Source organism: Hippocampus zosterae, chromosome 2, assembly GCF_025434085.1.
Source record: "Hippocampus zosterae strain Florida chromosome 2, ASM2543408v3, whole genome shotgun sequence".
Taxonomy (NCBI): Eukaryota; Metazoa; Chordata; class Actinopteri; order Syngnathiformes; family Syngnathidae; genus Hippocampus; species Hippocampus zosterae.
Window position 1 is genome coordinate 19,614,007 of NC_067452.1, and position 26,328 is coordinate 19,640,334.

At 43.0% G+C, this 26,328-nt stretch overlaps 2 protein-coding genes across 3 annotated transcripts; both read left to right on the forward strand.

Moving 5' to 3' along the window:
• The first annotated feature begins 1,096 nt into the window (after positions 1 to 1,096).
• On the forward strand, positions 1,097 to 4,394 carry naa10 (N-alpha-acetyltransferase 10, NatA catalytic subuni). Of its 2 annotated transcripts, XM_052057036.1 has the most exons (8): positions 1,097 to 1,269; positions 1,731 to 1,829; positions 1,902 to 1,960; positions 2,036 to 2,081; positions 2,672 to 2,787; positions 2,866 to 2,910; positions 3,198 to 3,282; positions 3,971 to 4,394. In XM_052057036.1, exons 1-8 carry the CDS (start codon positions 1,249 to 1,251, stop codon positions 4,136 to 4,138), a joined length of 639 nt encoding a protein of 212 aa, XP_051912996.1. In that variant the 5' UTR covers positions 1,097 to 1,248; the 3' UTR covers positions 4,139 to 4,394. The 2 variants fall into 2 exon arrangements, with proteins under 2 accessions (XP_051912996.1, XP_051912998.1); XM_052057038.1 differs by lacking the exon at positions 1,731 to 1,829 and having other exon boundaries at positions 1,103 to 1,269.
• Positions 4,395 to 8,310: 3,916 nt separating this feature from the next.
• On the forward strand, positions 8,311 to 25,618 carry LOC127595424 (rho GTPase-activating protein 4-like). Its single transcript, XM_052056910.1, has 22 exons — positions 8,311 to 8,458; positions 11,904 to 11,989; positions 12,256 to 12,427; positions 12,773 to 12,935; positions 13,863 to 13,925; positions 14,003 to 14,128; positions 15,183 to 15,311; positions 15,533 to 15,754; positions 15,825 to 15,926; positions 16,675 to 16,842; positions 17,400 to 17,484; positions 17,565 to 17,592; positions 18,233 to 18,332; positions 19,023 to 19,083; positions 19,173 to 19,250; positions 20,714 to 20,842; positions 21,640 to 21,745; positions 21,914 to 22,168; positions 22,896 to 22,945; positions 23,238 to 23,469; positions 24,902 to 24,944; positions 25,417 to 25,618. The coding sequence occupies exons 2-22, from the start codon at positions 11,923 to 11,925 to the stop codon at positions 25,534 to 25,536; spliced, it is 2,499 nt and encodes an 832-aa protein (XP_051912870.1). The 5' UTR covers positions 8,311 to 8,458; positions 11,904 to 11,922; the 3' UTR covers positions 25,537 to 25,618.
• The last annotated feature ends 710 nt before the right edge of the window (positions 25,619 to 26,328 follow it).

The window sequence follows — 26,328 nt, forward strand, 5'->3', positions numbered from 1 at the left end:
GGAATTTTTGTCTAAAAATCCCCTGGCTTCATTCTTTTTTTTCTTCGTTTGTAATATGTATGTATTGGTAGCACGTTCGTTTTGTCTTCTGTTTGCTGAGAATTGTATTCTGACTTGTTCAATAAAGGTTAAAAAAAACGATCAAATATATTTTCGTGTACAGTATTTGAAAATACCTAGTTAGACTGCTTACACCTATGTTTTATATCGTTCTTTTATATTACATCTGTATTCAATAAAATAAAAAAGTACACGGTCAAATAGACTTTTCTGAACAAAAATTCAGATACATCAAAAGACAATCGTTCATTTACGGAAGAGGATTAGTACGCAGCCCGTAAAGTGACATGCGAGGAAAAAAACTTTGCGAGGGAATCCAACCTTGGCGAGGGAACGCAAAGGTTATTTTTTCCTTCTCCATGTTACTTTAGGGGCCCCGTAGTGATAACATTATTAGTGTAGAGTTAAGCTCCATAATATATATACAGTATATCGATATCTATATGTATTACTGCTTTAAGATAAGATAAGATATCCTTTATTCGTCCCACACTGGGGAAATTTACAGCCTCCAGCAGCAATTATTATTATTATTATGATAACATTGTGTGTGTGTTTTATGCAATTAAATACACATTTATTCATATAGCGCTTTCACAAAAGCTGTAAAAAAGGCGCTTTCCAGAACATTTAACACAAAATAACAACAATACTACATAACACATAACATAAAAACATCGAAAATAATACAATCTAAGTACGCCTTCTTGTAAGAAGCAGTTATAGATGAAAGGGGAGAGAATAGAGAGGTCACGATCGCAGAATGCATGATACAAACAACCAAAGCCGCTTTATTCAGATTCAGAAAACTTTATTTATCCCCGTGGAGCAATTAGAGTCGTGTCGTGTCGTGCCAAAAATCAAACAATACTCCGGAAACGCTAAATTATTTTCGTATAGAGTTGATAAAATTTGATGAAACATGGCTTTTCAAACTAAAATATCTTTACGTTTCTCAGCTTGATATTTGTGGGCTTTTACGCTTTTATTGTGAAGCGTCCTCTCATTCATTCACCGGAACGGGCTGTTACTATTATGACAAAAGTTCACACCCTCTTTCTTCCTTTACTTTGCTAGCCGGCCAATCGACGAGTTAGCTTGACTGGCTATTAAAAGTCGTGGTATAATCATTGCTATGAATTGTTTGAGTGCTGTCATCTAGCTAACGCACACAGGAAACTGAACAAGATGAATATACGAAACGCCAGGGTAAGCATGTTGCTCGAATGCCGCTTACATAGGAGAGTTACCTCAGTTAGCCGCATCACCTAGCAGACTAAACGTGCTGCTGCTGCTCGCTGCATTAGCATTGCGGCCATTACTGTACTTTAGGAGTTGTTTTTGTTTGCAAGTTGTGCATACATTAGTTACAGTCATTTTGTATGTATTTTTATGCAGAGGTGGACAAAGTACTCACACTATGAGCTCATGAAAAGTACAGATACGTGTGCAAAATAGACTGGTAAAAGCAGAATTACTGATTTGACTCCTTTTACTTAAAAAATACCTTCAGACTATGAGTACGAAGGTGATTTGTAAGTTTGGTCTGCAATTACACGGTTTTGGTATGGCACAAAATATACATTGTCAATTTTTGTGACAGTCATTTGTTTTTGTTCTGCTTGTTTGAATTAAAATTTAAATGGAATTGTCTCTCATGTTTATTTCAGCCCGAGGACCTTATGAATATGCAGCACTGTAACCTCTTGTGTCTGCCAGAAAACTACCAAATGAAATACTACTTTTACCATGGATTGTCCTGGCCCCAGGTTCCCCACCTTTTGCCCTCTTTTTAAATTCTTCCTTTTGTATTTTTGACTCTCTTGTTTCCTGTGTTTCAGTTATCGTACATCGCTGAGGATGAGAATGGCAAAATAGTGGGTTACGTGCTGGCAAAAATGTAAGTGCCTTATACATAACATTGCCAGCAAGCTGAATAACATTCAGTGTTAATAGGGTGACTTTTTTTTTTAAGGGAGGAAGACCCAGATGATGTGCCTCATGGACACATCACATCCCTGGTATGTCTGAGCATGAGATTGATGCACTAAGGTCACCTGAAATTACATTGTACCGTTCAGGTGACATAGTTCCTACTCATGCATCAGAGATTTGTCATAAGCATGTTATAAGCATCAAACGCAACTGTTGATTCTGGGGTCTATGGTCCTGATTCTGAGGAGAGCAAACTTGATCTGCAGTGTGAAAGTTGATTTTCCACAGTCACTTAAAAAAAAAAAAACTGAAATTACCAGCTACAAACATGTTCTGCACCTTGGCCTTATTTCCGCTGACTACTTTCAATTTTGCGTAGAGAGTTCAAATTCGCGGAAAATTCTGCGAAAAAGAAAATCAGAACTGACTTGCAGTGTGAAGTTGGCCTTGGAATGTCTGCCGGCTAAATGCTAACACACAATGCAAAATGCCATAGATAGGCTATCAAATAGCATCTCTGTGATGGTGGTTATCATTTTAAGCGGTAGATATTTGAACACAGACCACCCGATCACGACACATGTAGACAAACGGTTAGTTGTTAAAGGGTTCAAAGCTGAAGGCAACTGTGTACACATCAAACAATAAACAGTGGCCTTCCTTGAATGTCTGCTAGGCGGTAAAGCGCTCCCATCGACGTCTGGGTCTGGCTCAGAAACTGATGGACCAGGCCAGCCGCGCCATGATTGAGAACTTCAATGCCAAATATGTCTCGCTTCATGTGCGTAAAAGGTACCGCACATGGCCTTCATCCAAGACGTCGGTTTGCCTGTACCATGTTTTCTAACCATTATGTTGTCCTCACGACAGTAACCGAGCAGCCCTCCATCTCTACTCAAACACACTCAAGTTCCAGTAAGTCTCTTTCCATCAACTTGATGGAAATCCGAAAAAAAATTGGCAGCTGGATTCATCTTGGATTTTTGGGGATGTTTCTTAACTTCTAAATATTAGTTGTACAGTTCCCCTATTTATGTTTGAGCCCACGTGCAATTCAACAACCCGGTAGTTGCCAAAATTCAACTTTTTTCCTGAATGCACTGGTGTAATTCATAAACTCAAGCAATGGAATGAATCACCCACTCATCTGTTTCATGGAGAAAATAGCATGGAAGTGAGACAGATTTTTTTTTCCTGCGCAGGATCAGTGAAGTAGAACCTAAGTACTACGCAGACGGGGAGGATGCCTATGCCATGAAAAGGGACCTGGCCAACATGGCAGATGAGGTATACCAAAGCAATCATTTTATTTAAAAAAAATCACTAGTTTAGAGACTCAAATATTAATTAACAACTAATCGATTACCAAATTGATAATTGACCAACTGTGTAGAAAACGTTTTAATTTAAAATAGGTCCTACAGGGTATGTTTAATCCATTACACTTGTCAACAGTAAACCTTTACCTAAAAAAAAAGTCAAGACTTTTAAAATCTCATCACGTTTTTGAGATATTTACATTTTTCTGTTGTTATAAAAGCTTGCACACCATGGATTTTACCATGCGTTGTAATTTATAACTACGAACCTTGAGAAAAAAAACTTGTTGCCAAACCTAATCCTTAATCCATAAATATGATTTAATAATTTACAGTATTACTTATTATTAAGGTATTATTATCATTATCATCATAATCGGAATAAATATTAAAGAAACTGCTACTTTAACACACACACAGAATCCATCCAGTGGAGCTCAGTGCTGCCCAGCATGAATATGGTACAATGTGGCACTATACTGAAGGCACATGTCTAAATTCAGGCTGCTCTGCAGTAAATACTGTTTGGAGGTGGCTTACAAAGCTGCAGTTTACCGCAAAATAGTGGTGGTTCACTGAACTTGCTGGCAGTGGTGAGCGTAGAATTTGACTGTGACTGTGATTGTGATTTAGACTGTGACTGTTGCATCCCTTAGCTAAGAAAGCCTGGCTCCCGCGTGCCGGGTCAGGAGGCGCCTTCCGGTTCCGGTGACCCGGAGAGAGAAAATGAACGAGACAGCGGCGGAGACAGCAAAGAATTGAGCGAAGTCAGCGAGGCCACCGAGAGCACTGACGTCAAAGATTCCTCCTCTGATTCGCAATGACGCTTGTAGGCTTTTTTGTTTTTAATGAAGAGTGAAAAACCTAAACAGCCTTTTTATCCCCCCTCCACAACATGACAATATTCTCTCAATCATAATGCGATGAAGAACACTGGATGCGCCAGTTTTCATTTGTTTGCTGTACACTTTGGTCTGCCCTTTGAACACACTGACGCTAATACATGTGTTAAAATAGTAGTTTGATCCCACTACTAGCGCAATAATTATAATAAACATATTGGGAATTGAAGACCTCGTACTGTACTGCAGCCAGTTCTTTAAAAATTGTTGGAATGCTGTTAGACTTTTTGAAGTTGCTACCAACATAGTTCACAGGCGCCATGAAGGTGCATTGGTGTCATCTTGTGGCCCCTTTGGTGTTTCTGAGCACAAAAGCAGCAAATGGATTTCTTCTTGCAACAAGTAATGGAAGATAGGTTCCCGGTTCCCCAAAAGCTCCACGAACTTACCTTTTTTCATTTTCAAATGGGCTATTGGAAATGGACAGAAGCGAGGCCTCCTCTCGAAGAGTGAAAATGAGTGAGCCCGCCCCCTCGAAAACGTTTTGTAATTGCCTATAGGTGCCACAAATGGCAGCAAAGCACATCATGAACATCAACATAGTTCAGTGGCACCAAGATGCCATCAGATGGTGCCAAAGCAAACTTGTACATGAGACCAAGGCTTTCCCCTGTGCATAAAAATAGCGAAGAGGTGGAATTTTAAACCAGTAATGGCGAATGGATCCACTAAAATAAGACAAAATAATAAATGCAATATTGAATACTCCTAAAACCGGCCAATTTCATCAATATGCAGTAAAAATGTTTGATCCTTCGGGTATTTTGATCAAGGCACGTCACAGATATGTTAAGAAACCTACGTGTCTCCTTTAATACTCCAGGCTTTGTTGGTTTTCATCTACTAAAGTCACAGAATCATGGAAAAATATTCTACTTCCCCAAATCACACACCTTTTTCAAATTGCTGGCTTTTTTCCGATTATGCAACTTTATCCACTTTAGAGGAAGGAAGTATGTGAGTGAGAAGTTCATGACAGAATGTCCAGAGTTGGATTCGGGCCATAAGAAATGGAAAATAACTTGTTCATGGCGCTTAAGAGTACACAGTTGTAGACTTGTGTATGTGATGCCAACAAAGCAGCATTTCTTTTTTTTAAGATAAGAAGGATCACGAGATAGAAACCATAAACATCAAAAGTGCCATCGTGACCTCTCATTTTCAGACGCAACACGGGAGTGCATAATCACAACAATGTGTGTGTGTGTGTGTATATATATATATATTAATTATACTTTTTTCAATAATTTTTGAGATACTGATTAATGGGACAGATAACTGATACTTTGAGCTGATATTTTCAGTCAAAGGGGAAATATTGATGTTGAAATTAACAACTCTGAAGTTATCTTACAGTGTATGTTTATTAATAACTTCGTTTCAAACATAAACAGAAGGTGCAGATAGTTCCCGTGGTCAGCATCATGTCAGAAAATGTGAATAAATAAACTTAATTTACAAATAATCTGTCCCTAAGAATGAAATGTAACTCTTGCTCGGTGCCGACGTCCACTTCTTCAGTGTACCTGCTTCGAAAACCTCCAGCAGCTGCTCGTGCTTTCAATGATGACCACCAATCAGTGCGTGTGTTTTCAAAGTTTAACTCATGCAGGGGAAATATTGGCCCCCAACGGTCTCCGATGTCACCCAGACACTTCCCAAGTGCACACGTGTAAATATGACGAGAGTCCACCGTGAGACTTAGTGATGTGTCGTTCGCGAACGAGCCGGCTCCGAGAGCCGGCTCTTTGAAGTGAACGATGGGATCCGGCTCCCACCTCATTGGGAGCCGGCTCCTCATTGGGGAGCCGGAAGAGGAGGGTTACACACGCACGCACGCACGCACACACACACACACAGTCACACACGCACTGCAGTTTAGAGAAGGGGGAGGGGTTAGAGAAGAGACACACACACACAGCAGCACACTGCAGCACGCGAACAAGACAGACGACGAGACGAGAGAGCTAGTTAGTGAAAAAAAAACAACACGGTGGAAAGTGGAAAGGTGAAAAAATGGATAGGAAACGCAGTGAAATATGGACTCATTTCAATTTAATTGATAGTTCAAAGGCAGCGTGTAGACTGTGCAAGGTTAAAATATCCCATAGATGAGGCTCCACAAATAACCTGTACAGGCACATCAGAAATATCCACCCATCAGTACAATTTGAAGAGAAAAGACAAGCAAGGGAACCAGCTATTAATGAAGGTGCTAGTGTGTCTGCAACTGTTGCTGCGATGTCACAACTGCCTAGATGTACAACCCAGAGCTCCATAAGCCACTTTATGCAAAAAGCTATAAAACCAGCAAAACAGAACACAATTGATGAGGAACTGGGTAAAATGATTGCAAGGGATTTTCATCCATTTTGTGTTGGCTGTGTGTTGTCGCAACATCTGTCCCCTCAGAGAGAATCTTCTCCAAAACAGGGCAAATATTAACAGAGAGGAGAAAGAGGATCAACCCCTCAAAGCTGAGGCACTTGGTTTTTCTTCATGCCAATCTTCGCTAAAGACAAGCTAAAACCTTTACCTGGATGCTGCTTTTTTCTTTTTGTTTTACAAATTTAGATTTATTATTTGTCGTGTGGTATTCAAAGCTTACTTATGTTGTTTTACTGTAAATAGTTAAAAGCTTATAAATATACACATTCAGAGATTGGAACTTTTTGACGACCTTGTTTTGAGATGGGTCTTTGTACTTTGTTTTTATTTTTGTAGCACTCCATGTTGAGTATGTTCAGAAGAATATAAATAAAGTCATATAAATAATAAATATTTGATATGTCTATTTGTTGCATTAGTACTTCATTTTACACATAATATTACGTTATTTTTGGAAATGCGCTTATAAATAAAATGTATTATTATTATTATTATTATTATTAAATTAATTTAAGCAACAAAAAAAAACTGAGGAGCCATTTGGGAGCCGAAAGAGCCGGCTCTTTTTAGGGAGCCGATCCAAAAGAGCCGGCTCGCCGGGCGTGAGTCACTCGCAGTTGAGCGCTGAGAGTGAGTGAGTGAGGGAGGGAGGAAGAGAGAGAGAGAGTGATGACTTACATTGCACCCCACCCACTTTTATGCGTGTCCAATGTGAGGGGGAGGTGAGAGCTAAGTGGCGTTACTCTGCCTGCTGCACTCTCACTAAATCAACATATTAGACGAGTCAATCCTGCTCCTCCTCAGGTAGGACGCAGACACACTCCCTCACTCGAACGCTCTTGTTTCAAGAGTTATTTCAGCTTTTTAAGTCAAACTTTGGGCTATTGGCCTTGTATGTGTTGCCGTCTTCTCCTGGCTTATCACCAGCAGTTAGTGAGTCAGCCAATGAGTGGTTTGTTGGTTTCACGGGCGTCACATGGCCGCCTGTGGGTCCAAGTCAACTTCTTGAAGAGTTGAGACGAACACCGTTCAGACATCTCACAAGTCGCCGCGAAAGTATTTATTTATCTGTTTGTTAGGATAGCGTGACAAAGCTGTCCAAACGTGTTAAAGAGAAAGGTAGCCATTGGGCCAAAACCAGGGCAGGCAACGAAGGAGTTAAGGGGTCTCTGACACACAGCTGACATGAGCTGATATCAATGACAATGTATCCTTGATCCCCTCGCACGGGGCCCCCCGTAGGGGCCTGACATACGGCTGATGATGGTCCACATCAACTAAGATGTCCTTTATTTGTCCAACACTGGGGAAATTTACAGCCTCCAGCAGCAAGAATGTGGGTAGAAAGAAGAAAGAAGAAAAAACAAACAAACAAACACCGTTGAATTAAGTGCAATATAAATACAAAATGGAAAAATCGCAGTGCTATTTACAATTGTTTTTCATATCATGTAATTATTATTATTGTTGTTATTTTTATTCAGCAGCCTGACAGCAGTCGGTAGGAACTAGCGTCGGTATCTCTCCTTCTTACACCGCGGGTGTAACAGTCTCTGGCGACACAACTATTGAACATCCGGTGCAGTAACGGGTCGGGATAGGGGAATCTCCCTGATGGGGGCGCCCTACTAGCAAATAAGTTCGGTTTACCACAATTATTTGACAAATTCGGTCTTTATTAATTCATCATCTTAGTTTTTTGTCTGGGGCGGGATGGCAGCTTCCGTGGTTCCATCTACGAGAGGAGGGTCAAGAGATACGTGAATTTATTTATTTTTTTAATCTGGTTGGAGTCGAAGGTGGTGGGAAAGCGGACAAGAAACGAAATTAGCACAAACTGGTAGGAGAAGGTGAGTGAGGTTGAAAAGACAAAAGCCAAGCTGCTTGGTTTCATTATGCTGGTGTTGTGGTTTGGGCTTTGTGTGTTGCCCTTACTTGTGGCAGGCTGCTTGGTTTGAATTGAAGTTTCCGATGGAAGCGCCATCACTGCATTTCAGCAGAAGAGAATGTTGAAGTGTCATGTGTGACTTTTCAAAATGAGGAAGTGCGTGTGTGTGTGTATGTGTGTTGGTCATAGAAGAAAACGGCACTCTTCCTCTTTTTAACACAATCACTTATTTACCAAAAACAAAAACCCGTCTTCCTTCATATAACTGAGCTCTTAACTTAAATGTCCAGCTCCAGCTATTAGACTATTCATGTAACGGTGGGCAAAAGTGTTTTGCAGCATGGCCACGTGCTTCAAGAAGTGTGAGCTTTCGGCCATCTATTTGGATGGGCCATCACAGAAAAACAACAAAAACTGTTTCATCACAGAGACAAGAAATCTGAAGTGAAAAACAAGTAAATTCAGGATCCAAATTTCTTGGATGCTGTTTCCCAACCAATTGATTATTTCTAATTATTTTGAATAAGTTAAAAACAATCAAATTATCAACATCAGTTGATGGATGACACATTTTTCAGTTGTTTCGCCCAGCCGTGCATTATTTTGTATTTCAATTTATTTTGAACAATACAATACAATACAATACAATACAATACATGCTGATTTATATAGCGCTTTCACAACAGCGGCAGCTGTAACAAAGCGCTTTACAAAACAGTTAACATAAAGTAAAATAATAAACACAACACATAACATAAAACACGGACAGTCGTGCAGTCCTAACCACTTTTCCGTCACACGCTTTGTTGTTTGAAGCGGTTTGAGCAAAGACTAATACTCTGTGAGTTGTCAGTTTTATTTTGCATGTTTATTAATTTATTACCAATGAATTCTAAGTCAGGGTGAGTAGTTTCTGTTTTATTTTGAACTTAGATTCCATTTGTCAAAAATAAATGAGAGGTCTTTCAAATGATCTGACATTGGTTTAGTAGACATTTTATGTATCAAAAGTAGTAATTGTATCTGTATCCGTTCGTACTCAAGAGTATTGGTATCTGTCTGGATGGAAAAAAATGGTATCAAACATATTAATGACCAAGGGTACTTTATTTGTATTGAATATTAATTTTGTGATCAATTAAGACAAATTATGACATTATTTGGAAATTAATCTGTCATTTAAAAAAATTAGATTCATGAAGTATTTCACAACTTTGATTATTTTCCTTTTTTTTTTTAAACCTCTACTTCTGAACTCGTTGATCGACTTTGTGGTTGTATCATCGGATTTGCGGCCGCATGTTTTTGACACGGCTGAAGAACAGGGCGGAGCTGTCAACTGATCACCACCTGGTGGTGAGTTAGGCTCCGATGGTGGGGGAAGATGCCGGTCCGTCCTGGCAGACTTTAACGTATTGTGAGGGTTTGTTGGGAGCGTCTGGCGGAATCCCCTGTCAGAAAGAGTTTCAACTCCCACGTTCGGCAGAGCTTTTGTGGACAGTACTATCGGGCCTTCATGGCCTGTGGGACCCCAGAGGCAGCTGACGGGTATCGACTGGCTAAGCGGAACGCGGCTTCGATGGTCGCCGAGGCAAAAACCCGGGCGTGGGAAGAGTTCGGTGAGGCCATGGAAGCCGATTTCCGGACGGCTTTGAGGAAATTCTGGTCCACCATCCAACGTCTCAGGAGGGGCAAGCAGTGCACCACTAACACTGTGTACAGTGGGGATGGGGCGCTGCTGACTTCGACTCGGGACGTTGTGTACCGGTGGGCAGAGTACTACGAAGACCTCCTCAACTCCACCAACACGCCTTCCTTGGAGGAAGCAGAGTCTAAATACCCTGAGGTGGGCTCTCCTACCTCTGTAGTTGAAGTCACCCATGTGGTTAAAAAGCTTCTCACGCAAGGCCCGAGGGGTGAATGAGATCCCCCCGTAGTTCCTCAAGGCTCTGGATGTTTTGGGGCTATCGTGGTTGACACGCCTCTGCAACATCGCGTGGTCAGCGGGGAGAGTGGTGGTTTCCCCCCTGTTTAAAAAGGGGGACCGGAGGGTGTGTTCCAACTACAGATGGATCACAATCCTCAGCCTCCCTGGTAAGGTCTATTCAGGGGTGCTGGAGAGGAGGGTCCATCAGGAAGTCGAGCCTCAGATTGAGGAGGAGCAGTGTGGTTTTCGTCCCGGCCGTGGAACAGTGGACCAGTGGACCAGCTCTACACCCTGAGCAGGGTCCTTGAGAGTATGTGGGAATTCGCCCAACCAGTACTCATGTGTTTTGTAGACTTTGAGAAGGTGTTTGACTGTGTCCCTTGGGGAGTTCTGTGGGGGGTGCTTCGTGGGTATGGGTTACCGAACCCCCTGATACGGACTGTTCGGTCACTATACCACCGATGTCAGAGTTTGGTTCACATTGCCGGGAGTAAGTCGGAATCGTTTCCAGTGAGGGTAGGACTCCGCCAAGGCTGCCCTTTGTCGCAGATTCTGTTCATAACCTTTATGGACAAAATTTCTAGGTGCAGCTGAAGCATTGAGGTGGTCCATTTTGGTGGCCTCAGTATTGCATCTCTGCTTTTTGCAGAGGATGTGGTACTGTTGACTCCTTCAAGCAGGGCTCTCCAACTCTCACTGGAGCGTTTCGCAGCCGAGTGTGAAGCGATTGGGAAGAAAATCAGCACCTCCAAATCTGAAACAATGGTCCTCAGTCGGAAAAGGGTGGAGTGCCCCAAGTGGAGGAGCTTAAGTATCTCGGGGTCTTCTTCACGAGTGAGGGCAGGAGGGAGCAAGAGATCGACAGGTGCAGCATCTGCTCTAATGCGGACGTTGTATCGGTCTGTCGTGGTAAAGAAGGAGCTGAGCCAAAGGGTGAAGCTCTCAATTTACCGGTCGATCTACGTTCCAACCCTCATCTATGGTCACAAGCTTAAAGGTCGTAACCGAAAGAACGAGATCCCGGATACAAGCGGCCGAAATGAGTTTTCTCTGCAGGGTGTCCGGGCTCTCCCTTAGAGATAAGGTGAGAAGCTCGATCATCCGGGAGGGGCTCAGAGTCGAGCTGCTTCTCCTCCACATCGAGAGGAGCCAGATGAGGTGGCTTAGGCATCTGATTCGGATGCCTCTTGAACGCCTCGCTGGTGAGGTGTTCCGGGTATGTCTCACCGGGAGGAGACCCAGAGGACGACCCAGGACACGCTGGAGAGACTATGTCACCCAGCTGGTCTGGGAATGCCTCGGGATCCCCCCGGGAGAGCTGGAAGCAGTAGCTAGGGAGAGGGAAGTCTGGGCTTCCCTGCTAAAGCTGCTGCCCCCGCGACCCGGCCCTGGATAAGCGGTAGAAGAAGGATGGATGGATGGATACTTCTGAGCTGTTTGATTTACAAATCACCAATGTTTTAAATTCTCACTTTGCTCCACAGCTACCTAGTTGGGGCAAACATGACTTCCCATGTGAAGCTCAGGAAGGACAAGGTTGGCCTGGTGGACTATGACACACAAATTAAGGGTAAAACACAAAACCTTTTTTTGGGCTTGACATTGGCAGTACAGTGAGTCTCCCTTGACTTGACAGAGATTAGAGTGACATCAGGTGCTAAGTACTGTAATACTTTTGTGTTTTAGAATTTATAAGTATGTATAAAGTGTGGGGGTGGTAGAAAAGCATTTCAATTGTATTTTTTTTCTCTTTATTGCCGGTGAGTCTGGAACGTTATCACTGTTGCAAAGCATGGTTGCCTATAGTATTATTTGAATACCCTTGTCCCTTGCAAGAGGTTCGCTGTCAGCTGGTGGACCAACTGAAAGTTATGGACGTGCAGCTGGAGCAGAAAAGCCAACATCTGCATGACTTTGCCGACTACATGCGGCGACGAAGCGAGATCGAGAGCGAGTACTCACGATCCCTGGACAAACTGGCCGAGAGGTTCACCAACCGCATCAAGAGGTAGCTTGTCAGCGCCGTTTTGTCACTCACTATCGGGGCACAATGTCACATTCACACCGATGGACAATTGCAATTCTTCACTGTTTTTGGACTGTGAGAGGAAAAAGGTACTTAAGCACTGAGAGGACAAGCAAACTCCACACAGGAAGCTCACCGCCCATATTTGAACCTGGAACCTCAGAACTGTGAGGTGCACTTCATAAATGTTTGTCCAACATGCCGCCTCAATCAGGAGCTGATGGTTAAAAGAGGACGGAATAAATATAGCTAGGAAGTGACGTTGGCGTATGGATAGTGTACCTACAGATGACCATATGTGTACTCTATCCGTGTTTTCGGTTACAGGAAAGAGGCAAGCAGTCATTCTGTGGCCCAAATGTGGTTGGCCTTACTGTCACACACGCGGCAAGAAAGCAAAGATCACAACCAGCTTAGTGACAACTGCTCCACTTTCCTCATCCAGCCTCTCTACCATTGCCTGGAATACACACAGAGGCTGGCCAAGAAGGTACTCAAAGTGTGTGTGTATACATGTGCGTGCGTGTTTATGTGTGTTTAATGTCCGTCGGAGCAGCATCACAGATTTTAGTAAGGAGATTACTTATTAGAAGAATTACACGCAGTCTGGTGAACATACTGTACGAGACGCTCTGGTGGCCTAAGAGGGACAAATGCATACAAAGTTGGAGTCGAGTCAACTTAGACCTTTCCTGCGATTTGTTTAGTCTGCCGTTCTGTTTTAACTTTTACACAGAATTTGTTTTTTTCATGTTATTTGAACATACAGGCAGCATGGGCATGATGGTTACTCACTCCACAATAATGGACGAGATGAAAACATACGGTGATGACATAATGAAATGAGAATCAAAAGAACAAAACATTTTGTCACCCTGCATCAATGAAATGGTCATTGTGCTGCCTTTTCTGCCCACCGCAGCCACTACATATCAGACAGTCAAACGAAATACAAAATACTGTTCATTGAGACGTCTCAGTTCCTCACAGCTCACCAATACTGCACTAATATTAGTCTGTAGGTGTGAAAGTGAGTGGGAATTCTTGTTTATCTATTTTATATGTGCTCTGGATGCCTGCTGGGTTATGATTTGAAGATACAGTTTGTTGTCCCTAGCCATTTGAGAATGTATTTAATATTCTCTCAAGAAACTATTCGTGCATGACAAATGCCTATTAGCTGGGCCTTGTTTTTTATTCAGTGTGGCACGGGAATTTACTAGCAAGATCGAATTGCTTACTAATAGGCTAAATCTAGGAAAACACGTGACGAGTAGACACTGTCGTTCTCCTAGTGTGCTGAATTATCATACTAGCAAAGACAAAGCGCATACTAGTGCATGGGCAATTTGACGCCTTTGTAGGATATGAATAAATGCTGAAAGGGCTTTCATATGCATTTTTGCTTGGCTTCCAGAGTAAAGACATATGCACTCAGCTTCAGGACGGCCTGCTCAAGGTGACTACAGAGCTTCAAACTGTGCGTGAGAAACCCAAGGGCTCAAAGCAATTTTGTGTCTATCGAGCCAAGCAATGACTCGTGCATCTCTGGTGCAGGCTTGGCGGACATATTCCCACTACCACGCTGACTACCTGTGTGCGGACGGCAAGTTAAAGGAGGCTGAGAAACAGGAGGAAAAGCAGAAGCAGAGTGCAAAGAAACTGGAAAGGCTAATTGAGAAGGTGAACACCTATCCGAGGTGTAGTGCACCCAGCTCCCTACCTCACTCTATTTTGTGGTCATCAGGTATTAGTTGACAAGGACAGATGGAAAATATATGTCACAGGAAATAGAATAAAATCAATGACAAGGTGAAGAAAATAAGGCTGTAATTTATCTGGACCAACTGATTTTTAATCAATGTCCAAGAATCTACCGTCGTTATGTACCTCACGGTGTGGAATAAAATCCCAAGGCTAGTTCACAGAAACAAGCTCTTGTGACAAAACAGAAGAGGAGCTTTTGTTCCCATTGAATAAGGAATCAGAAGCTATAAAAAGCCGTTTATTAAAATAGTGTTAGGGCGGCCCGGTAGTCCAGTGGTTAGCACGTCGACTTCACAGTGCAGAGGTACGGGGTTCAATTCCAGCTCCGGAATTTGCATGTTCTCCCTGGGCCTGCGTGGGTTTTCTCCGGGTGCTCCGGTTTCCTCCCACATTCCAAAAACACATGGCAGGCTGATTGGTCACGCTAAATTGTCCCTAGGTGTGGGTGTGGGCGTGCATGGTTGTTCGTCTCCGTGTGCCCTGCGATTGGCTGGCAATCATTCCGGGGTGTCCCCTGCCTATTGCCGGAAGACAGCTGGGATAGGCTCCAACACCCCCCCCCCCCCCCCCCCCCCGCGGCCCTAGTGAGGATAAAGCGGTTTGGAAGATGAATGAATGAATGAATATTAAAATAGTCAATCATTCAAGCCTTCATCGGAAACTTTCAGTGACCTCTTCACAATCCAAGCTGTTAACATCGTTTTAGCACCCACATAAGCATCTAGAGCCCAAGCAAGTATTGCTTGTGAAATTGAACTGAAGGCCCAGGAAAGTGGTCAGGCGTAGCAGGTCAGCGGTGTCAAGAGTCTCATCGTGCATCAGTCGTATGTTTTCCTCAGTGAGCCGCACTTGTTCGTGACCTGCATTTCCGTGAAAACTAACACTGGATGAAAGTCATTGTTCCAGCAACAGCACACATTATTGAATGCATGCGTGAAAGTGATTTTTTTTTTCTTCTGTGTACTTGTAGAGGCAAGGAAAAGTCCAAGACATTTACTTGAAGTGCACCAAGGCCAGAAATGATTACCTACTCAATTTGGCTGCGGCCAACGCTTCCATGAACAAGTACTACCTCCAAGATATCTCGACTCTCATTGATGTGGGTCTGCACTTCTAAACTTTGCCTTCTTTTCAACTCTCAACGTGTGTGAAACAATGTGCTTTCTTTTTTGCTTTTTTTCAATATGCAGCCATCTGCAATGCAAAATGGAGATGGCTAGCTTTAGTCGTTGTGTTGTTCTCCAAATGATGTCGCGGTAGAAGCATGTGATGGGTCTTTGACATGCTATGACCCCCCCCCCCCCCCCCCCCCCCCCCCAGTGTGCGGATGCGGGCTACCACTTATCTTTGGGCCGAGTGATGCAAGCTTATCTGTCCAGTCAGCACCAGCTACAGCACAACATAAATTCGGGACTGCAACATCTTCAGTGCTCGGTCTCCGTGCTAGACCAGGGCCGGGACCGGGACGCCCTCCTGCAGGACCATCATGTCACCTTCTGTTTGCCACTTTGCTTTCCTTACCAGCCCCACGATGGAGACCAGGTGGGTGTCCTGTACTTTGGCTTTTTTGTATATTAGTCCTCTTTTCCTTCTCATTTGATCGGCCTTGCAGCTTTCTGAGATTAGCGCAGAGAGTGAGATGAGATGTGAGCTGGAGACCAGATTCAAACAGATTCAGACCAGGCTGAAAGCGGTTGCAGAGGAAACGCAGGAGGTAAAATGTCACTGTCTGTCTACTCCAGGCTGACTCAAGGAGCGCCTCCTCCTTCTCTCCCTGACCTCTGCATCTTCTGCTCTTGTCACAACTGTCCCTCACTACATGTGTAAATGTCCTCTTTTGTCTCCCTCTTTGCCTGCCACCAGTTCAAGCATCAATCGGCCGATATAGGCACTGAGCCTCTAAGCCATAGGGATGTCAAACTCGTTTTTGTCATATGAGGCAAATTGTAGGATCGCCTCATATTACTTATTATAATTTGCAATTTTTGTATTTTAGCAAGAAACATGAACTCGACGCACATAATTTGCTTTCGCGGGTCATATAAAATGATGTGGCGGACCAGATCTGACCCCCAGGCCTTGAATATGACACTTGTCTTGCCTCCATAAATGAATTTGTTGCAGAGTGGACGCCAGCCGGCCGTCTCCATGATGGGGTCAAGTTCTTGGTGATTGTGTCATGGTAGACAAACAGCGTAAGAACAGTCACGCCGATATGTAAAATACCATGGCCAAGACACTTACAGGCAATAGTGAAAATGACTCCCATAGATTATCTCAGCATTCTCCTCAATCTCCTGCCGAATTTCTGCTGCTCAATGCCACCGTCTCCAAACGCACAAAAGGACCGGTTTCATTACTGTCCGATAAAGCTTTCCTTTCCTTTCACAAAATTTGATGCAAGGCTTCCGTGAATTTGAGTCCGACGTGTCCAAAATGTTGCTTTTGCCCGACCGCTGCAGGCAAACAAGAGCATGTCAGCTGCCCAGTCGTCTTTGTTGGAAACTATGGCCGACTTGGACTTGGAGCCTAACAGCAGCCAGGAGGAGAGCACAGAGAGCCTGCTAGCCCGGCCCAGTGTGGCTCGCCGCAGAGCCAACCAGCAAGAACTAGAGAACCTCTACCTCATTGTGAGGTTTTTTTTTTTAAGTAACAGACCACAATGACATCCTGTCTGCTTTCAAGTGAGACAAGGTTTTTAAGTTGTCAATTGCATTCAAGTTCTACATGTTTTGATGGTGCTCCCAATTGTAAGAAATGACGTACTGTAGGTCTTCATTTGATATTTTCTGTGGTGAAAATTTCGGTCTTTGGGAAATGTGGTAGTTAACATTTTGTTCTGAATGAGCTGAGTATCACCCCAAGGATTCACAAAAGGGGTCTGCAACTCAGTTCCTCCTCTCTATCATGTTTTAGATGTTTCCCTCCTCCAAAACACCAAATGATAAAAATTATCAGGCTTCTGCATAGCTTGTTGCTGAGCATTTGAGTCACGTGTGTTGAAGGGAAACATATAAACCAGGATAGAGACCCTCGAGGAAAGGAATTGGGCACCCCTGATTCACACAATTTGACAATTGCTCCGGTGTGTGGTGTGCCATTTTATAAAAATACACCTTCCTGTCAGTTACATGCGCTACACGCACAGATGGGCTCACTGAATGACAACAGCTGCTTTCTCTTCTAGAGAGTCAAAGAGTTCCTGGTCGGCACCTCTTTGGAGTCCAAGCTGCAAGCCAAACATGACCTGCTTCAAGTTGCTGTCGAGAAAGGTTGCGCCAATGCATCATCCGCACTTCAAACAATGACCTGTACGAGAACTTAATTTATTGTTAATTGCACCATATCCTAGGTCAAGCATCAAATAGACATCTGCCAAGGTAAGTCAACACCCTTTTATTGGGGGGGATATGCTTCAGACCCAGCCACAAGAGGGTTTTTGTTATCTTATGTGTAGTTTACCCCTTTCCACATGCTGTGCATTTAAACGTTTAAAACAGACTTAGATATATACAAACACTTTTTTGAAGTATTCCTTATCACATAGTCATATAGTTTTAACATTAACGTGTTCAAACTATAACATTTAATCTAATGAAAGTCAGCCAACATAATGCTAACATATTATGCGGAATGTCATAGATGGCCTTACTTAATGTGCACACCAGTCACTTCATTCAGTACACCCACCAAACGTATCTCCTTGCTGGAAATGACAGTGGCAAAAGATTATCCTTTTTTTTTTTTGAGGTTGTGCGTGGGGATAAGTTGTGCGTCAAACTTACTTTCACATTGACGGGAATAAAGGCAAGTTTGCATCATGTAAAAAAATATTTGTCTTCAGAATCAGCAAGCCGTTTGCCGCTGATGTTATTTCCAGCTGACAGACCCAGAAAAGATACAGATTTGTGATATGACGAACGTTGGTGCATAACTTGACTGGATATACTTGTGCATATGCAGCATTGTTGGTGTTAACGAGATGAGGGACCATTTGTTTTTTTTTTTCTCTCATTCCAGACACAATGGGAAGTCCACACGTGTTCGAAACCCTCCCTCCAGTAGCAGTTTGTTGCACAACCACAAACTTTTCAATGGTGACATGCTCACCTTCATGCAGGTAATGAAATTTGCCATTTCTATAAATAATTTTGATACATTATCTCGCAAAAGTGCTCAACCCTCACAATTTTGTAATTTTCTTAAATTATATCTTTTCGTGGGGCAATATTGAAGAAATGACACTTTGCTACGTTAGCGGATGGTCGGTGTACAGCTTGTGTAACAGTGGAACTGTGCTGCCCCCTCAAAATAACTCAACACACAGCCATTCATGCCTAAACTGCTGTCAACAAAGGTGACTACGCTTCAAATTGAAAATGTCCAAATGTGGCCTAACTTCCCATTTTTCGTCCTCGCTGTAATATGGCAACTTAGTGTTGCACAGTCTCAGATGTGAATGGGGAGCAGGCATGTCAAATTTGGTGGTGTTGCTCTCACATTCATTCTGGTCACTTGCAGTTCAACATGGCGGAACCTAACCCGACACACAACAAACAACCTTTCGCTTTCTGTTTGATTGAGCAGACTACCGTCTTTGTTTCCTCGGCTGTGTTTTACCACAAAAATAGAAAAATATTTTCTTAATTTTTTTCCTGCATTAAAGAAAATCGAAAAACGCTGCGTTTTTCGACATATAATGGACAACCCTACTCCCAAAAAAAATCGGAAACACTGTCATTCAATTCATGATACTTGAGTCCCCACTGTCTGTATGTATTTATTTTGTGTTCCTCCATATGTCGAGCAGGCTTCAGGTCAACAGATTCCAGTTGTGGTGGAAAGTTGCATTCGCTTCATCAATCTCAACGGTGAGCCCCGACGACTGCCTCTAGGGAGACTCCGAAGCGCGTGTTGAGCGTCTTTCATGACGAATTCTCATTGTCGCTCTGTTCCACAGGCCTCCACCATGAAGGCATATTTCGGGTGTCGGGTTCTCAGTTGGAAGTCAACAATTTGAGGGATGCGTTTGAACGAGGTAGGTTTTAAACTGTGTCATAAATAGTCATAAAATAAACAGATTTTTCTTTTTAAATTTAGACAGAAATCTTTTGGTGGTCACTTTTTTGGAAAAATAGTCGCTACAAGAGGTTTGGGGAAGTTCCTAAGTTGTCAATACTGACTGCTTTTGGAACCGAGCTCCTCTGTTTGCTGCCATGTTGTAAGTGTAAGAAGTGCATTTAAAAACTTCTTTAAACCCCCAAATAAAGAAGTTGAATTAGTAGCTCTCCTTTTGCACAACTCCTAAAGTACACAATGGGCCTCATTAGTGATAAATGCATTGGAATGGTCGTACTCTGCGCACAAATTGAGCATATACGCAAAATCACAGTCGCATTCACGACAAGACTGCACCAGCCCATTTTCTTTAATTTGTGTGCGTATATTGATGAATCTGAATTTATCCTAGATGACGGCGTGTGCACGTGACAGATGAATTTGAATGAAGTGAGCTCAGATTTCCTCCCAAAGGGTTGGCGGTTTGAGAAACCTCAGCCAATGCCTGGAGGTTTAAAGCAGCGAGAGATTAAAAAAACAACAACTTATTAGAGAGACGGCCCCAAAGCGTTCTGAATGTTGTTGGTCTTTGTCCTATTTTCAGAAAGTTTGTCTCATTGGACAGCTTGCTGAACATGACACCATGGTAATGTTGCCGACCATTTTTAACTGATTCGATAAAATCTTGCAGAATGCAGTATAGAAGGAGCTCATAAAAAAAACATGATGAGCCAATCTGTAAACAAGCACTCTACAAGTTGTTGGAATAGAAAGAATAAATATAGCACAGAAAATACATTTTAATTCATGCCGGTCGGTGGGACTCACGTCACAAGCAAGCCAACGGCGACATTTGTTGGATCTTTTGGATGGCCGTTTATCAACACTAAACGTTGGGCGATGCTGTTTTGTAGCGTGCGGATGGACTTGATCGATACAAAAACCTTTAAAACCAGGAAAATGCAAGCCGTTTGCTGGCTTTTGCAGCTGCACGGTCTGCATATTGCTGTCACTTGTTGAGTCACAACTGCGGATACACAGAGAGTGGCGCCATCTTTTGTACAGTAAGCCACATACATAAACGCACTTGAACCACAAGCGGGTGAAAGTGATTGGGGTGGTCCTTTACAGCTATCAACTCATGAGAAAATCCTCGGTTTAAGTTTTTACTGTTCAAATTATTTGTGTTCATATAAATTACTGCTGGAGTTTCAAGGTTATTCATCTTGTTTTTTTAAAATTTGTTCACATTTTTTCAGAAGCTGATTGGTGCGTATGCATGGTGTGAGGATATTCTGAATTTGTTCACAAAATACAAGTCTGAAGATATTGATGAATCACTCATTGCTAGCGTATGCACACAAATTGTTGGGTATGTGCGTAAAGGTGATGTCTGGAATATCCAGTTAAGACGCAGGGTTGTTGTTTTGGCTCCCCCCGTAGGAGAAGACCCACTGGCCGAACATACATCTGACCTGGATTCTGTAGCTGGAGTGCTAAAACTGTATTTCAGAGATTTGAAGAATCCCCTCTTCCCTGTAGACAGCCTCAGTCGCCTGCTGGAGTACGCCTGTGAGTGTCGTCGTCGTCGTCTCCGTCTCTTTGTGTTTGGAGCAATGTTCTGTCGAAGCTGCGCGCGTGAACAATTGTGCACTTATCTCATCCTATCAGCGCACACAGTGACAGCTGGCACGCACCATACACACGCACCACAGTTCTACACTCATTCCTTGTACCCACCCCACTTTAATCTACAATCTGGACACCAGATTATTCCCTAATATCTATCTGTGTTATTGTATTAATTGTAATTCCCCTAAATGCTTTGAATAAGACAAACATGAAAACTTTTTCATCTCTTAAGAGATAACTGTTCGAAATCTTACCTGAACATAATGTCGGAGTTTCCTGTTCCTTGCCAATCTGCAATGCCTTACCATTACATGGCATTGGATGTTTTTATTTTTTAATGATTCCCTCACTCCCCTTGTCCAACACACGCGCAGTTACAAGGCAACGTGGCCGTTTTCAAAAGATTAAAACGTGTATAGCATGTACCAAAACAGTGATAAATGAAGATATCCAAATGGCAAGCATCTACTTGACCACGATGCTGAGTGTATAGACATACGAACAGTACAACAGTATGTCGATGGCTGTCATGGCCGCCAGTCATACTTGATTGGTTGATTTTTGACCCAACAAAAGCATATAACCCAATACATGTTTAATTTGGACCAAGAGTTTGGTTACTTTAATTAGAAATACCCCAGAGCTTTGACCCAACAAAAGCAATCCAAAAATTCAGTTTGCTGCCTTCTTTTCCATTTCTCCTGTTGTGCTCGTTCACAATGACTTTTCTCCGTCAGACATCAAAAACGATGGCGAAAGAGCTGATCAGCTGAAAAGCGTCATCTCGTCCTTCCCCGAGCCGCTCATCATTGTCATGAGATACCTCTTTGCTTTTCTTCATCAGTGAGTGCAAAGCCAGCTGCCACACACCTGTCTGTCTGTCTGTCTGTCTGTCTGTCTGTCTGTCTGTCTGTCTGTCTGTCTGTCCGTCTGCCTTTTAATGACATTTTGAGAAAAGCTTACCCATTGTCATGTAATGTTGTCAAATTGTGATTTGCCCGGTGTTCCCAGCGTGTCGCAGTACAGCGACGAGAACATGATGCAGCCGTACAACCTGGCCGTGTGCTTCGGTCCCAGTTTGGTCAGAGGGACTCGGGAGCAGGAGCGGGACCAGCACCAGGACCAGCAAGATGCTGTAACACTACAGCCGCAGATCAACGCCCTGGTCAAGAGTTTCATCCTCCAGCATGAGAGCATCTTCCCCGGTCAGAGCGAGGTGCGAGGTCCCGTGTACGAGACGTGCATGACACTGGAACAAGATGACGGGTGAGAGAAAATCAGTCAATCCAATTTTCATATTAATCTGCGCCGCCAAACATTTGTTTGTTTTTGCCATTTTTTCTGCTCTTCTACTGCTTCCACATTTCAATTTGGCAATTAAATGACCTGTGCAACACATTCAGGACAGTTTGGGAACTGTTTCTCCACATTCTTCAAATTTACAGACATTTTACTCATTGACCTCATCCTTCCGCATTTCTCGGTCAATCTAAGCCATTCCCGCTTCAATCCAGCTCAGTTTAGGACAGTGTATGGAATGATTTGTCATGATCCCCATTTCACAATATAATTCTAATCCTTTGACTATTTCTCAACCGATTCAAGTCATTCCAACTCAAGTCTCACGTTCTTCCTTGAAACAATTCCACAGCATTTCTGTTCAACTTTAGCTCTTCAGAGTTTGCATTCAATTGCCACACAAATTGGAGTTACTGCACACGAGTCTACATTCGCTGATGCAACCTTTTTGAAAATGAGAGCTACTTCATGGGTATTGATTGGGCTTCCAGTTAGATACACACTTCTGAAACAACAAATTTGCTCAAATTACCTTCAATAATATTATTAAGGGCAATCAGAATTTATTTGAAGGCATTGATCAGGATAATGATTTTTCACAATAATGAACAGTTTATTTTTATAAATCTCGGCCAGTGTTCACTTTTTTTTTTTTTGTTTGCGCTTTCTGATGCAGTTATTTTTCCCTCCACAGTGAGCCAAATGTGGAGGAAGGTGACGGTGAGGCAGAGTTCTGTAAAATTGGTGAGCTCATTTGAACATCTGACTTTTTTTTTTTCCATTGACAAGAAACACAAATCAATAATTGACAAGTATGCCCCCCCCACCTCTTATTACATGGAAGAGCCAAATAGCTTTCGAGATTTGGAATAGCTCTTCAGTTTTAAGCTTCCAGCCACACACACAAGTTTTAATTATGTTGACAATGTTTCCCCATTGGTGGCAAGCCCAATCACGAGGAAGGATTACTGTATGCATCTTGGCTGATTAAAGTTTGTGTAGCAGGACACAAATTAACAGATATGATGTGCAACAGAAGTGGAAGCGGGACACCCGGTCAATCGCAGTAACTCAGCGACAGGAGCCCTGCAGAAAAACAGCGAGGCTTCCAAAGCTGTCAAGAGTGGATCGGCGGACCACCGCAGGACTGCTTCAGGACCAGCCGGGGGTAGCGTACACACGGGCGGGGCAAAGGTCATCCTTCAGATTCCCACCGGGCCCCAATGCCGGCCAAGGAGGATCCACTCTCCTGGTTATGCACGTAGAGAGTGAGTACCAAGCTATCAACGGATTCATGCTGGGCTGTCAAACTCGTTTTCGTCCTAGTTTGGAGGAATGACTGTAACCAAGGAAATATATTATCACCTCATCATTACATGTACAGTAAACCAGCCTCCATCACCGGGGTTACAGTCCAAACCATCGCAGCAAAAAGTAAAATCTATGTGCTCTGCGACTGACTGGCGACCAGTTCAGTGTGAAGTCTGCCGTGACCCTCTTCAGGATCAGCGGTCTTGAAAATGGATGGATGGATGGAAATTTATGTCAAAAGGGATCTGATGAAAATGAATGCTTCTAAAACTTTGTATTTTTGTATTGGTGTAGAGTTTCTGCAAGAATGAAAAGAACAAATCAGTTTCTGGAAAATATGAAGTAGACTGGCAACATGGTGATTGACTGGTTAGCATGTCCGTCTCATAACATAGAGGTGCAGAGTTCTATTCTGGCCTTCCTGTGTGGAGTTTGCATGTACTCATCGTGCCTGTGTGGGTTTTCTCCGGGTACTCCGGTTTCCTCCCATATTCCAATAACATGCATGGCAGGTTAATGGAACACTCTAAATCAGGGGTGCCCATCACGTCAATCGCGGACTGATCCCAAGTCGATCGCGAGGGGTGTAGAGGAGAAAAAAAAAAACAAACAACCATTTGTGTGTCTTTGTGCATGTTAGTAATATATTTTTTGTGTTAATGTAAACTGTACCCTAATCATCCTATCAGTCTCATTTTCACAAAAAGTATTGATAAGATAAAATAAAGCGGGCAAATCTTTAACCTTCGGTGGCGCGTGACCTGCGTCACCAGAAGTTGTTTGCTCTCAGCAGTCTGCAATTGCAGCTTGTGATCAGAGCTATTGCACTCTATCATTTATCATTATCATTATTCTCATTCAGAGTTTGTTTCGTGTACAATTCACCGAGGGCACGGGCAAAGAATAGGAATCTAGGAGGGCCCAGGGAAGCACTTTAAAACGTAAGCGTGAGCTGCGATAGTTAACAGGCTGCAAAAGTGCGTTCGCATGCCTCCGTGTCGGGCTGTTGCTTATCATGGCATGCGTGTGTATGTGCGTGTGCGTGCGCCGTAACGGGTCGATCGCGGGAGGTTGGTTGATCGAAGAGTCGGATCTTCGGTCCAAAAAGTTTGGGCACCCCTGCTCTAAATGGTCCCGTGTGATTATGGCTTGCAACCAGTTCAGGGTGTCCCCCGCCTACTGCCCGAAGACAGCTGGGATATGCTCCAGCACCCCACGCGACCCTCGTTAGGATAAAAGTGGTTCGGAAAATAGATGGATGAAGTGGACGTACTTTATTTTCTTTATTGGGAAACATGAAATGATGCGGTGGGTGGGATTTGAGTTTGACACCCATGAATTAATTTATCAATAAATCAGAATCTCACCCGCCATCTTTTCCTCCTCCAGACAGATGAACGCCTCCCCTGAGGATGTCATCAAAGTCGATAAGGTTTGTGGTCCTCCTCCTTTGTCCTTTTGAATGGACCAATTCCAAATGCTGTTGCACCTTTTCCCAAGGCGAGGGCTTCATTTGTTTCACAACCAGGCTCAGAACTAACACTCAAATCTTATTTTCCAAGTGAAATCAATGGTATTTGTTAGCCCGTCTTTTGTGTTTTGCATTATGAAGCTAAATAGACTCTTCCAAGTCACAAATTACCCATCTCTTGAGTTGGGTTCACTGCCACCATACAATGCTTGCCATCTCCACTGAACAACGGCTGGAAACTTCTAAGTCGGGATCACTTGTCCACAAGGCACGACTGAATTCATTGCGTCTCTTCATAAGCACCTTAGGTTGTTGTGTTATTGGGCGAGAGACATGTCCATCGTCATAACAGTGCCTGATGCCAGTGTGACCGATTTGGGCTCTTGAGCTGAATGAAGTGCAAATCATACAAGATTCTCTCCTCCTTTCGCAGGATGTATGTCGGCAGATGGACTCGGTCTTCAAAGAGCTTATCTCCAAGCGTACCCTGCAAGAGCACCCATCTTCCTCGTCTTCCTCCTTTGCAGGAGCCCCAAAGGAACGGCGGGTGTGAGGGAGGAGCTTCTAGAATGAGTGCACTTGACTATAAAGAATTAAGTCAGAACAGATTAAAGCTGTGAAAACAAAAGCAATAACATTTATTTCATTGTTGAAAAAGCATTCACATACTGTATATCAGGCCATGAAATCTTGAACAATTTCCCATATTGCATCATCCCGCATTACACACATTTCATATGCATGCAAAACAACCAAATTTTCCCCCCCAAATTTGAAATCTTTCACATACTCTCCCCCCTCCTTGTTTCCTGACCAGTTCAAACCATTCCAATAACCTCAAGTCTCACATTCTACATTTCAACAATTGAATTGATTCCACAGCATTTCAGTTAATCTTCAGCAATGACATCGTTCTAGAGCCTGCAGTGCAATGTTTTATGTTCCTAATTGTCAAATATCTCTTTTGAAGGATGTTTGCCACAAAAAGACTGTTTTTGCATTTACTTTGCATTTGCGGCAAGGTATTTACATACAAATTTAATCTAAATTGGAAAGATCCCAAATATTTTTTTTATGAAAATAAAACTTGCCTATCAAAGGTTGAACATTAGTTCCAAAAGGAAGTATCTCGTACTGCATCGCTCAGTCTAATTGTTTATGTGTCCGTTTCACTGAATGAAAATATTTTCCACGTACAGGGTGTCCTGAATTTGTAGCCAGGTTGGACCACGAACCTACGCTAAGTCAATAATGCGCCAAACAGAAAGTCAAGAGAGAAAATCACAAAATACATTCTATGGTGGGGGGCGGGGGGTGTGAATACACAACAGATGGTGGGGGGGGG